Genomic DNA, 12,077 nt, shown 5'->3' with positions numbered 1-12,077 from the left:
TAGTTTGATGGCGATTGCATTGAATCTGTAGATCACTTTGGGTAGTGTGGTCATTTTGACTTTATTCATTCTTCCAATCCATGAGCATGGGATGTCTTTCCATTTTTCTTTTTTTCTTTTTTGTCATCTTTAATTTCTTTAATCAGTGCTTTATATTTGCATTGTAGAGATCTTTCACTCCTTGGTTAAATTTATTCCTAGGTGTTTTATTTTTGTTGCTGCTTTTGTAAATGTGATAGCTTTCTTGACTCTTTCCTCTGCTGGTTCATTGTTGGTGAACAGAAATGCTACTGATTTTTGTTTCTTGATTTTGTATCCTGCAACTTTTCTGAATTTTTTCTCAGGTCTTGGAGTTTTGGGCCGAGTCTTTAGGTTTCTCTCTATATAAAATCATGTCATCTGCAAATAGGGACAACTCGACTTACTACTTTCCAATTTGGATACCCGTCATTTCTTTCTATTGCATCATTGCTCTGTCTAGGACTTCCAGTACTGTGTTAAATAAAAGTGGTAAGAGTGAGCATTCTTGTCTTGTTCCAGATCTTAGGGGGAAAACTTTCAGCTTTTCTCCATTCAGTATGATGTTAGCTGTGGGTTTGTCATATATAGTCTTTATTGTATTAAGACACTTTCCTTCTGTACCTAATTTGTTGAGAGTCTTTATCATGAAGGGGTGTTGAATTTTACCAAATAATTTTTCTGCATCTATCAAGATGATCATATGGTTTTTTTCTTTCATTCTGTTGAAGTGATGTATTATATTTATTGATTTGCATATGTTGAACCATCCTTGCATCCCCAGGATAAATCCCACTTGATCGTGCTGCATAATCTTTTTGATGTGCTGTTGAATTCAGTTTGCCAGTATTTTATTGAGGGTTTTTTGCATGTGTGTTCATTAGGAATATTGGCCTGTAGTTTTCTTTTTTTGTTGTGTCCTTGCCTACTTTTGGTATCAGGGTAATGTTTGCCTCATAGTATGAGTTTGAAAGAATTCCATCCACTTCAATTTTTTTGTAATAGTTTAAGAAGTATTGGTATTAGTTCTTCTTTAAATTTCTGATAGAATTCAGCAGTAAAGGCATGTGATCCTGTGTTTTTCTTTGCTGGGGGCCTTTTTATTACTGATTCTATCTCATTACTTGTTATTGGTCTATTTAGGTTTTCTATTTTTTCTTGGTTCAGTCTTGGTAGGGCATATGTGTCCAGGAAGCTTCCCATTTCCTTTAGGTTTTCATGTTCATTGACGTATAGTCGTTCATGATAGTCGCTGATGATCCTTTGTATTTCGGTGCTATCTGTGATGTCTCCATTTGCACGTCTGATTTTACTTATTTCGGTCTTTTCTCTCTTTTTTTCCTTGGTTAATCTACCTAATGGTTTGGTGGTTTTCTTGATCTTTTCAAAGAACCAGCTTTTCATTTGATTGATTTTTTGTATTGTATTTTTAGTTTCAATTTCCTCTATTTCTGCTCCGATTTTTATTATTTCTTTTCTTCTACTTATTTTGGGTTTAGTTTGTTCTTGCTGTTCTCATTCCTTGAGGTGCATTATCAGGCTGTTTATTTGAAATCTTTCTGTTTCTCTTATGCACGTGTTTATTGCTATAAACTTTCTTCTTAATACTGCCATGGCTGTATCCCATTGGTTTTGGTATGTTGTGTTTCTGTCTTCATAAGTTTCAAGAAATTTTTTGACTTCTTTCTTAATTTCTTCTTTGACCCATTGGTCATTCAAGAGCATGTTGTTTAATTTCCATTCATTTGTGTAGTTCTGCAAGTTCCTCTTCTTATTATCTCTAGTTTTATTCCATTATGGTCAGGAAAAATACTTGGTATGATTTTGATTTTTTTGAACTCATGGAGAGTTATTTTGTGGCCTAACATATGTCAGTCCTGGAGAATGTTCCATGTGCTGATAAAAATAATGTGTATTCTGCAGATGTTGGATAGAATGCTCTGTATGTCTCTGTTAGGTCCATCTGGTTTATGGTGCCATTTAAATCTGATGTTTCCCTGTTGATTTTCTGTCTTGATGATCTGTCCAGTGCTGAGGGTGGGATGTTAAAGTTCTCAACTATTACTGTGTTGGTGTCCATTGCTCCCTTTAGATCTGGTAATATTTCTTTATATATGTGGGTGCTCTGGTGTTGGGTGCATATATATTTATAATTGCTATATCCTCTTGCTGTATTGATCCCTTTATCATTATGTAGTGCCCTTCTTTGTCTATTAGAACAGATTTTGATTTAGAGTCTGCTTTATCTGATATAAGTATAGTTACTGCTGCTCACTTTTGTTTTCCATTTGCATGGAATATCTTTTTTCCATCCCTTTGCTTTCAGTCCATGTGCATCTTTGTAGGTAAGGTGTGCTTCTTGTAGGCAGCATGTGGACAGGTCATGTCTTTCTACCCATTCAGCCAGTCTGTGTCTTTTAATTGGAGCATTTAATCCATTTACATTGAAGGTTATTATTGAAATGGGAGGTCTTGCTCCTGTCATTTTGTTGATTGTTTTCTGATTGTTTTGCATCTCCTTTGTTCCTTTCTTCCTCTCTTAATGTTAACCCTTGTGGTTTGGTGGTTTTCTGTATTGATAAGTTTTGATTCCTTTCCCTAATTTGTGTATCTATTTTACCAGTAAGTTTTATATTTTGCGGTATTTTCATGATGGTGGTAGTTGTTCTTTCTGTTCTAGATGTAGGACTCCCCTAAGCATTTCTTGTAAGGCTGGTCTGGTGGTGATGAATTCCCTTAATTTTAGCCTGCCTGAGAAATACTTTATTTCTCCTTCATTTCTGACAGATAGCTTTGTTGGGTATAATACTCTTGGATGGTACTTTTTTTTCCTTTCAATACTTTGAATATATCATCCCATTCTCCCCTGACCTTTAGGGTTTCTGCTGAGAAGTCTGCTGTTTGCCTAGTGGGGATTCCCTTATAAGTGACTTGATGTTTTTCTCTTGCTGTTTTCAGAATTCTCTCTTTGTTGTTAGCTTTGGATAGTTTGACTACAATGTGTCTTGGAGATAACCTAATTAGGTTGAATCTATCTGGGGACCTTTGAGCTTCCTGGATTTGGATGTTTGCATCTTTCCCAAGACTAGGTAAGTTTTCAGCTATTATTTCTTTAAATAGGTTTTCAGTATCTGTTTTGTTTTCTTCTCCTTCTGGAATGCCCATGATTCATAATAATCCATAATTTGTTTGCTTAATAGTATTCCATAGATCTCGTAAGCTTAGTTCATGCTTTTTTATTCTTTTATTCTTTTTCCTTTTGTCTTCCTGTGTTATTTCAAAACTGCTATCTTCACAATCAGAAGTTCTTTGTTCTGTTTGATCTAGTCTGCTGTTGAGACTCTCAGATGTATTTTTTATTTCACTCCATGAATTTTTCAGTTCCAAGATTTCTGCTTGATTTTTTTAAATGATATCTATCTCTTTGTTGACTTTCTCATTCAGATCATGAATTGGTTTTCTGAGTTCGCTGAACTGTTTGTATTCTCTTGTATCTCAGTGACTTTACTTAAGATCATTAATTTTATTTTCCTTTTCTGGCAAGTCAGCAATTTCTGATTCTTTGCGATCAGTAGCTGGAGGATTATTTTGTTTTTCTGGTGGTGTCACATTACCTTGTTTTTTCATGTTTCTTGTTTCCATGCTTTGATATCTGTGCATCTGGTGGAACAATCACCTTTTTGAGTTTTGTAGAGTGGCTTGCATGGAGAAAGACTTTCACTTGCAAATGTGTCTTAGTATGTCAGTTGGGTAGAGTGCAATGGCTTTGTTCGGGATGGATGCAGTGGTGTAGACTCTGTGTAGTTTCCTCAACTATAATCCACTTTTGCTATGTCTGCAAGTGACTCAGTGACTTATGCTTTGGAGGTTTGTGGTAGCAGTGGCACAGCTCTTCTGAGGGAAGGATCTGTGGGTTGTTTCACAGGCTGGGGGTGTTCACATGCATCCTGTGGATCAGTCTTCTTAGGAGCTGGCTCACTGGGGATGCAGTTGCTGGATTAATTTTCAGGCTGGGGGTGTGGGTGTGTGGTATGTCAGGGTCTCCTGGAGTAGTTTGCCAGTGGCAGAGTCACTGTGCTGCTTCTCTGACTGGAGGTGGGCCCATCAGGATCATGTCAGCCAAGCTGTTTCTCACTCAGATGCATGTGCATGCAATGGCTCAAAGACCTAGTGGTGAGTCTTCCAGGGGTGTGAAGGCTGAGCTGTTTCTCTGAGTTGGGAGCATGGATGTGCTTTGGCTTAGCTAGCTGAGTGCCAGTCTGCCAGTGGCCCTTCTGCTGTACTGGTTCTTGGGGCCTGATCCGAGGTTGTGCTTCCCTCTGTGTTTCAGGAGCTGGACTGCCAGGGGTGGTGCTCCAGCAAGAGGGCCCATCTAGCTGCTTCTCGGGTAGTGGGCTGGGCCGCTAGGCAGGCCTGTAGCAAAGGAGCTTGTCCAGTCATTTTTCAAACTGTTGGCAAGGCTGCTAGGTGGGACTGTTTTGGACAGAACCGCCTGGCTACTTCTCTGGGAGGGGCAGATGCAGTTTATTTCCACTGGCCCGAGGACATATTCATTAGGATAGAGACCTGTGAGATGTTTTTCTGGGTTGGGGGCTCAGGCACACACAACCCGGTCAGCCACTGGGGATGGAGGGGTAGGGGAGGAAAGGGGGTGATCTGTCTGAGGAGGGTCTGCCAGTCTGATCTCTGGCGGGGGACACAGGTTGCATCAGTTCGGCAGGACTAGGGTTGGCTTCCCAGACTGCAGAACTAGAGTCACAGCCGCTGTGAGCCCAGGCTTCAAGCCGCCAGGATCAGAGTGCTGTAGCCTCTTATGTGAGTGCACCAGGACAAGTGCAGTGTCTTAAGGCTGGGCAAGCACCTGTGGCTACTGGCCTCAGGGCAGGGCATGCTCCTGCAGTGGCTCTGGTTTCAAGATGGCACCTGTCCTGCATTGGCTTGGGTCATGAGGGTGGGGGTGGGGAGCGCACAGTTCGTGCTAGTGTTCTAGAGCAATGCAGTGTGTGTTTTCTAGGCTGCTCCCCACACTTGGCTCTGGGTTTGTCCTGTGAAAGGATCTGTGGGCCTCTGTGGTGAGGATGGGGGTTGGTCTGGGTCCTCTGCCTAACTTTTTGCTGCAAGGGAAAATTCCTCCTGCAGCAGTCAAGTGTCGGAGACGTGGTGGCTGAGCCTATGTGCCTCTCTCTCCTCTTTGTGCCACTATCCTGGGGTTTCGTGCTCCACAGGGATCTCACCAGTCAGTCTCCTGCTGCATCCCTGTGCTGTCTCACTGATGCTCCCTTCAGCATTAAGCTGTGTGTTCATCGCTCTGGTCCTTTTCTGTTGGGAGGGACGTGCCCTGGGCACCTCTGGTCTGCCATCTTGCCTTGCATCCCTGATGCTCTCCTTCTTTGAATCTTTGCTTTCTAGGATTTTCTTTTCACTTCCTGATGGCAGTGGTTGCCCGAACTCGATCCTCTGGTTCTTCAGACCAGAAAGACTGGAGGTTTTCTTTTGGAGTTCTAACTGCCCTATATGGTACAGGCTGTGGCGTGCCCTCGGGCTAGGTGCCATGGAAAGGGGAAACTCAGCCAGTGCAGTTTCTTTCTTCCAAGTGTTGACTCCTCTCCAGAACCTGCCTTTACGTAGCTACCTTCAGGTAGCTGTTTCCTACATGTTGTCCAGAGCTTTTAATTGTCACCTGTGAGGGGATGGGGCGGATCCAATAGGCATTTACTCAGCCGTTGCCAGAAACAGAACCCAGTGCTCAGTGTTTCTAAATAAAATTAAAATATAACATGTTTTGTGTAAGGAAGGTTTTTCTATAAATAGGATATCGTAACAGTTAAGCACAATGATTTCACAAAAATGTTTTAAAACTTGTTAAACATTTTAGAGAAAGGCATTTTAAAATGCCACAATTCAGATATAATTTTTTACTTATTCTTCAGCCATTTTTATTCAAAGCTTAGTCTAACCTTGTTCTCTAAGTGTGTGTATAACTAATTCACTGTGAAGACATTCACGGTTTCTAGGGCTTGTTTTTCTGTCTTGAGATATCTATCCAGTTTTTATTTTAGCTAACATTATTGACCTCCTGTGTGTCAAGCACAGAGTTAGTGTGTAATATATAATGCTTGAGGTAATCCTCATAACAACCATATACGGTAGTTATCATTATTCTCAGTTTTCAGGTGGGGAAACTGAGGCTGAAGGAGATCAAATAGCTCCTCCAAGGTCACACATCTGAACTGAGATTGTAATGGTGATCTACCTGGCTACAGTGCCCATTATCTTTCAGTTACACCACAATAGTCAAATCTATCAAATGCATCTTCCGTTCAATCATTGAACTCTCTTTACTCAGAAAACCTTTGTCAATTAAGAAGAGTAATCGCTTTTTTAAAACTTCCTAGCTTTTCTTATCAGATAAATGCCTGCCTTATTTGCTTTCCTCTACTTTCAGGTCTCTCTTCCTTCATACCAAAGCAGAAAAAAAAAAATTATACAATGATATGATGGCATTGCTTTGTGAAAAAGTACAGAAATAGTCTTATTCTAATCAAAAGAAGGTTGCACAGACATTTTGCTAATTTGCAATAGACTTTTCCTGCTGCCTTCCTGCTATTGGGCTTAGAATACAATGTCATCTAACATAGATAGTAAGCACTAGATCCTATGTGTGACCTTGGGCAAATCACAAGGCCTTATTGTTATTTTCCTTATCTATAAAGTAAGATAATAAAGGCTGTACTACTTACCTCACAGAGTTATCACATAAAGGCTCAATGAGGTAGTGTAAATGGAAACATTTCTGAACTGTAAATTTTTATTTGAGGCCAAGAGATTACAATTATGACCTATAAAAGTTGGCCTTATAGACAAGCATAGACAGGAATTAGATCTTTTTTTTTCTGCTGTCTGGTATAAACAATGAGTTAAAGTATTAGGGAGACCTGATTTCAAAATCCCTTTGCTACTTATAATGTCTTTGGCAGCTTTAACCTCTCTGAGTTGCCTTACATGTGAAAGGGGGTTAGTAACACCTTCCCTTCTGGGATGATGAAAGGAGTAAATGAAATAATATTTGTGCAAGTGCCTAACACAGCACTAGAGGTTTCTGGACATGACAGTGGATGTCAAGGCCCTGGTGAAGAGTATGCTTCCCTCTGGGCATCTCTACTCGAAGCCTGGGAGGAAGGACTATTATATTCTTTCACTTGATTCTCACGGTAGCCCTGGGAGATCAGTAGAGCAGGTGTTATTATGCTCATTTTATGGATGAGACAACTAAGAATATTGGCTCTGATTGTGCCATGTCCTGTATCTAACACTAATGAATACTGCCTGGTGTCCAAAAAGGTCACCATTGCGTGTTTATTTCTCTTTGGAAAGAATACCTTTGGAAGTATCTATTAAAGCTGAGCATACACATACCTTCTGACCCAGAAATTCCATTCTTAAGTTTATGTCAAACAGAAGTGAATGCATATTCTCCAAAAGACGTGTAGTTGCATGTTTACAGGAGCGCGGTTTGTAGTAGTACCAAACTGGAAACTACTCAAATGTCCATCAGCAGTGGGATGGATAAATAAATTGTAGTGCGGTCACACAATCCAATTCTATACAGCACCAAGGATGAATAAACTGATGCTAAACAATGATGAATCTCTTAAACGTAATACTAAATGAAAGAAGCAAGAAACAAGAGTGCATACCATATGATTCTACTTATATAAACAGGCAAAACTAATCTTGGTGACAGAAGTCAGGATGGTAGTTACCCTTGGGTCGAGGAAGGGATGTGACTGGAAAGGGGCACAAGGGAGGGCTCTGGGGTACTGGTAATGTTCTATTTATTGACATGGGTGTTAATGATGTGGATGTGATCACATCATGAAAGTTTATGAAGCTTATGATTTCATACTTTTCTGTATGCGCAGTATATTTCAGTAACAAAAGTTAATTTGCCTTAAGCAAAACAGAAACCCCTTATCTTAGCCAAGGCTTTTCAGTGGCTTCCCTCGGTACACAGAATACAATCCAAAGTCCTTACTATGGCTTGCCTGGTTATAAACATGATCTGGCCCATGGCTCTGTCCTCCACATCATTTCTTCCACAGTTACTCCCCTTGCTTACTCAGCTCCAGCCACATGGCCTCCTTGCTGTTCTCCAAACATAATAAAACTCCTTTCTGGCCCAAGACTTTGTACGTGCTGTTCCCTCTGTCTGGACCACTCTTCCCTCAGCTTGTCACATTGCTGGCTTATCATACAGGTACCAGCTCAAATGTCACCTTTTCAAAAAGTCCTGCACTCAACACTCCGTCTGAAATAGATTTCCCTCTTTATCACATAACACTATTTTTTCTTCACAACATCTGTAGAACTAGCAGAAATTATCTTGTTTATTACTTTATCATCTGTCTTCCTTGATAGCGTGTAAACTCCTTGAAGGCTGGGATCGTGTCTACTATGTTCATCATTGTATCCTTAATTCCTGACACATTGCCTAGCACATAACAGGCGCTCATATAAATGTTAGGGCTAGAGGGATGAATGAGGATCCCTGGGTGAACTGTCCACTAGGCTGTATCTGGGCTTTCTCCCCCAAAGGGAGACACTTAAGAAGTTATATGTGATCCTGTCAAAAAGAAAGCTTAGTTAGCACAACTTCTTTTGCCCACCTCAGCTTGGTGAGGAGAAAACTCTGATCTTTCCCCAAGTGCTTCCATAAACTTTGGCCAATAAGGACTTGCTCCATGGAATGTGCTTTAGATAAAACATCCTATCCTAAGACGGGAGAAAGCAGCTGGAACTTAACCCCTATCCCTCACCCCCAATTCTCCAAAGAAAAATGAAATATGATCAACAGGCAGTGAGGCCCTCTCTCTGATCCTATGTTCCTGAGAGAATGTTGACTTATTGTCACTTCATCTCTGGTACAAGTAGTGAACACAGGGAAGGCCTTATATAAAATTGTTCAATAAACAATAGATGTCTTTATAAAAAAGAATGAAATTCTGCCCTTTGCAACAACACGGGTGAGCTTGGAGAAAACTATGTTAAGTGAAATAAGCCAGGCACAGAGAGAGAAATACCACATGTCCTCACTCACATGTGGAAGCTAAAAATGTTCATCTCCTGGATGTAGAGAGTAGAATAGTGGAAACTAGAGACTGGTGAGGGGAAGGAGGAAGGGAGGATGCGGAGAGGGTGGTCCGTGAAGACAAAATAGTAGAGAGAAAGGAGGAATGGCATCTAGTGTTCTGTAGCATATAGGGAGACTGCAGTTAACAACAGTGCTGTGTATCTTTGGATAGCTAGTCAAGATGATGTTGAATGTCCTAACACAAAGAAGTGACAAATGTTTGAGGGGATGGATGTACTAAGTACTCTGATGTGATCATCACACACAAGATGAACATACCCAAATATCATATTGTACTCCGTGAATATGCACGATTATCCTGGGCCGATTAAGAAAACTAAATTAAAAACAAACAAACAAATAACAACTGATATGTTTAACATGTGTTTGAGATCTTTCTTTCTCACAATTCTACGTCAGGTACAACAACTATGACCGGGCTGTCATCAACACCGTACCTTACGATGTGGTCCATCGTTGGTATACAGCACACCGGACCCTAACAATAGAATTGCGGAGACCTGAGAATGAGTTTTGGGTCAAACTAAAGCCTGGCACGGTGGGTCCCAAAGTCCAAAGATGTCAAGTAAGCTTGTTCTGCTGAAGCCGTGAAGAACGGGTACTTATTTAATATGAGTCACAATGTTGCAAAGGAAAATGAGAAAAGAGTCCTGGGTGTTGGCCCTGGTCCTGCCACTCACTCACTGAATGACCTGGAAGCAGCTCTGCTCTTGTCTCGAGGCATCAGTGACTCTATTTGTATGATGAGGGGCTTTAACTAGATGATCCCTAAGAGTCCGTCCGGCTTCATGATTCCATGTTTGCTTTTAATCTTGATATTCCCTCTGGATGAAGAATATCTTCAGCTAAGCAAAGAACAGAATGAAATAGTGTAACCCTTTGAGGAAGTACAGCATAAGAATTAAAGGGAAAAAGAAAGAAGCCAATTATCTGGTTTGCTTTGATGAGAAGAGAACAATCACTCAAGAAACGTAAGTCCCCCAGCGCAGGGCCTGTCACCTGCTATGGCCTTTGTAGCTTGCATTCAGCCACTGCAGGGCTGTGCCCGTCTTAGTTTCCAAAAGGCTGTTTCATTTCAAAAGATAAATACCTCATTGAATGTAAGCAGAGAACAAACCTCAAGCTTTTCTTTTGACTGGTCTCTTTGGATCTAGGCTTCCTTTGGTCTGCCCTCATTCTGATGGTGTTCTCTCTCTCTCTCTCTTTGCCCATTCACAGGTCCTATTTATAGACAACTGGCGCGTGCTCCATGGCCGGGAATCCTTCACTGGCTCCCGCCAGCTCTGTGGCTGCTACTTAACAAGAGACGATGTATTAAACACTGCTCGTCTCTTGGGGCTTCAGGCTTAAAATTGACAGCATCGGCAATATGAATACACCTGACACCCTGGCTACCAGAATTGTATGTCGGCAGAAAAGTATTGTGTCAAAACCTACTTCAAGTTGCCTCCTTACCCCATCCCACAAAACAGAGGCTGCCCCTTTCTCTTCTAGAGGAGCCCTGTTAGGGAGGAGGGCTTCTGAGTCATCGGACGTCAGCCATCCCGTGTGCTAGCTCTGCCCCAAGTTGTAACAAGGGTCCGCTTGTGTTTCAAGCCTTTTGATATAATTTTGGTCCATGTACTTCAGAAATACAATCTCCATACTGATAGGAAAGCAATAATAGTCACTAGGTAAAAATTGGTTCCAACTAGATCAGTTAAAAAGAAATGCATTCTAGAAATATCAAAATCTTAATAAAGCAGCAATTTGCAAAATTTTTGGTCCAAGGATGCATTAACACTCTTAAAATTTATTGAGGGCCCCAAAGAGTTCTCGGGTGTGGGATATACCTATTGATATTAATTATATCAAATATTAAGACTGAGAAATGTTTAAAACTCAAGAACACAGAAGCACACATCCCTCAGCTGTCAGTGAGATGATATCGCATACCACGTAGTCCCTGGAAGAGTCCTCTGTATACTCATGAGATAATGAGAGTGAAAAAGCAAATATCATCCCAGTGTTATTAGAAAAATAGATTTTAGCCCACAGACCCACTAAATGGATCTCAGGTACCCTTCCAGGTGTCTTCAGATTATACTTTAAGAACCAATGAGCTAGAGGTTACCTTAAGACAGTCTTTTACATAGGCCTGTGGGTTAAAGGGTTTAGCTGAAACCCTGGATTTTTCTCTGTAGTCTCCTAGAACTTCAGACATTGTAGGAATTGCTTGATAGCACAAGCTCAGTGTTAAGATGGGAACTGAATTCAAATATACTGCTTTATCTTTTGAGAAGGGTTATCTCCACCCTAATCATCTCTCACAGAGTTAAACTAGGAAGTCACAACAGCTCCTGTGGAACAAGCCCATCAGTTTGATAATTCTTTGAGGGAGGGATGATTGCAGAAAGTTTTCAGAGACTTCTGAGATTCCATATGATAATTATTTACACACACAGAGAGAGAGAGAGAGAGAGAGAGACTGTGAAGGGCTATTCTGGATGATTGTTCAGGAACTCATCATGATATTTTTATAATTTGAAGGCATTTAGGATGTAATCTGTTTTCCTCCATTTCAGCTGATCTTTTTTCTTTTTTTTCCCCCTCTCTTAAAATATTATGCATGTTAATTAACAAGATTTGACAGCATCAATTTAATACCTTGCTTCCTTTATTTTTTAAATGGCTTCTCTTCTGGGGGGGGGAGAGAGAGAGAGAGAGAGAGAGAGAGAGAGGAGGCTTCTTTCTTCCCTGGCTTCCATTGAATGTGAAGCTGTACAATAACCACACTGACCGCTGCAGAGTGACGAAGGAGAATCTGGGCTGGGATGCACACAAGAGGGGAGAAAACACCGCTAGCGAAGATAGGAGTCACAAAGCAAATCAGCATTCTCACAGATATTAGAGCCTAGTGTGATGTTTT

General features: G+C 40.8%; 1 protein-coding gene across 1 annotated transcript in view; it reads left to right on the top strand.

Annotated features, from left to right (window-relative positions):
* TMLHE (trimethyllysine hydroxylase, epsilon) overlaps nt 1-11,360 on the top strand; it is an 83,242-nt gene extending 71,882 nt beyond the window's left edge. Inside the window, exons 7-8 of the mRNA XM_063084065.1 lie at nt 9,569-9,707; nt 10,388-11,360. Of these exons, the coding sequence (XP_062940135.1) occupies nt 9,569-9,707; nt 10,388-10,519 (271 nt within the window). The 3' untranslated portion in view covers nt 10,520-11,360. The remainder of the gene's footprint in view (nt 1-9,568; nt 9,708-10,387) is intronic.
* Nucleotides 11,361-12,077: the final 717 nt, after the last annotated feature.

Source organism: Cynocephalus volans, chromosome X (assembly GCF_027409185.1).
Source record: "Cynocephalus volans isolate mCynVol1 chromosome X, mCynVol1.pri, whole genome shotgun sequence".
Classification (NCBI taxonomy): domain Eukaryota; kingdom Metazoa; phylum Chordata; class Mammalia; order Dermoptera; family Cynocephalidae; genus Cynocephalus; species Cynocephalus volans.
This window is presented reverse-complemented; position numbering and strand designations above follow the sequence as displayed.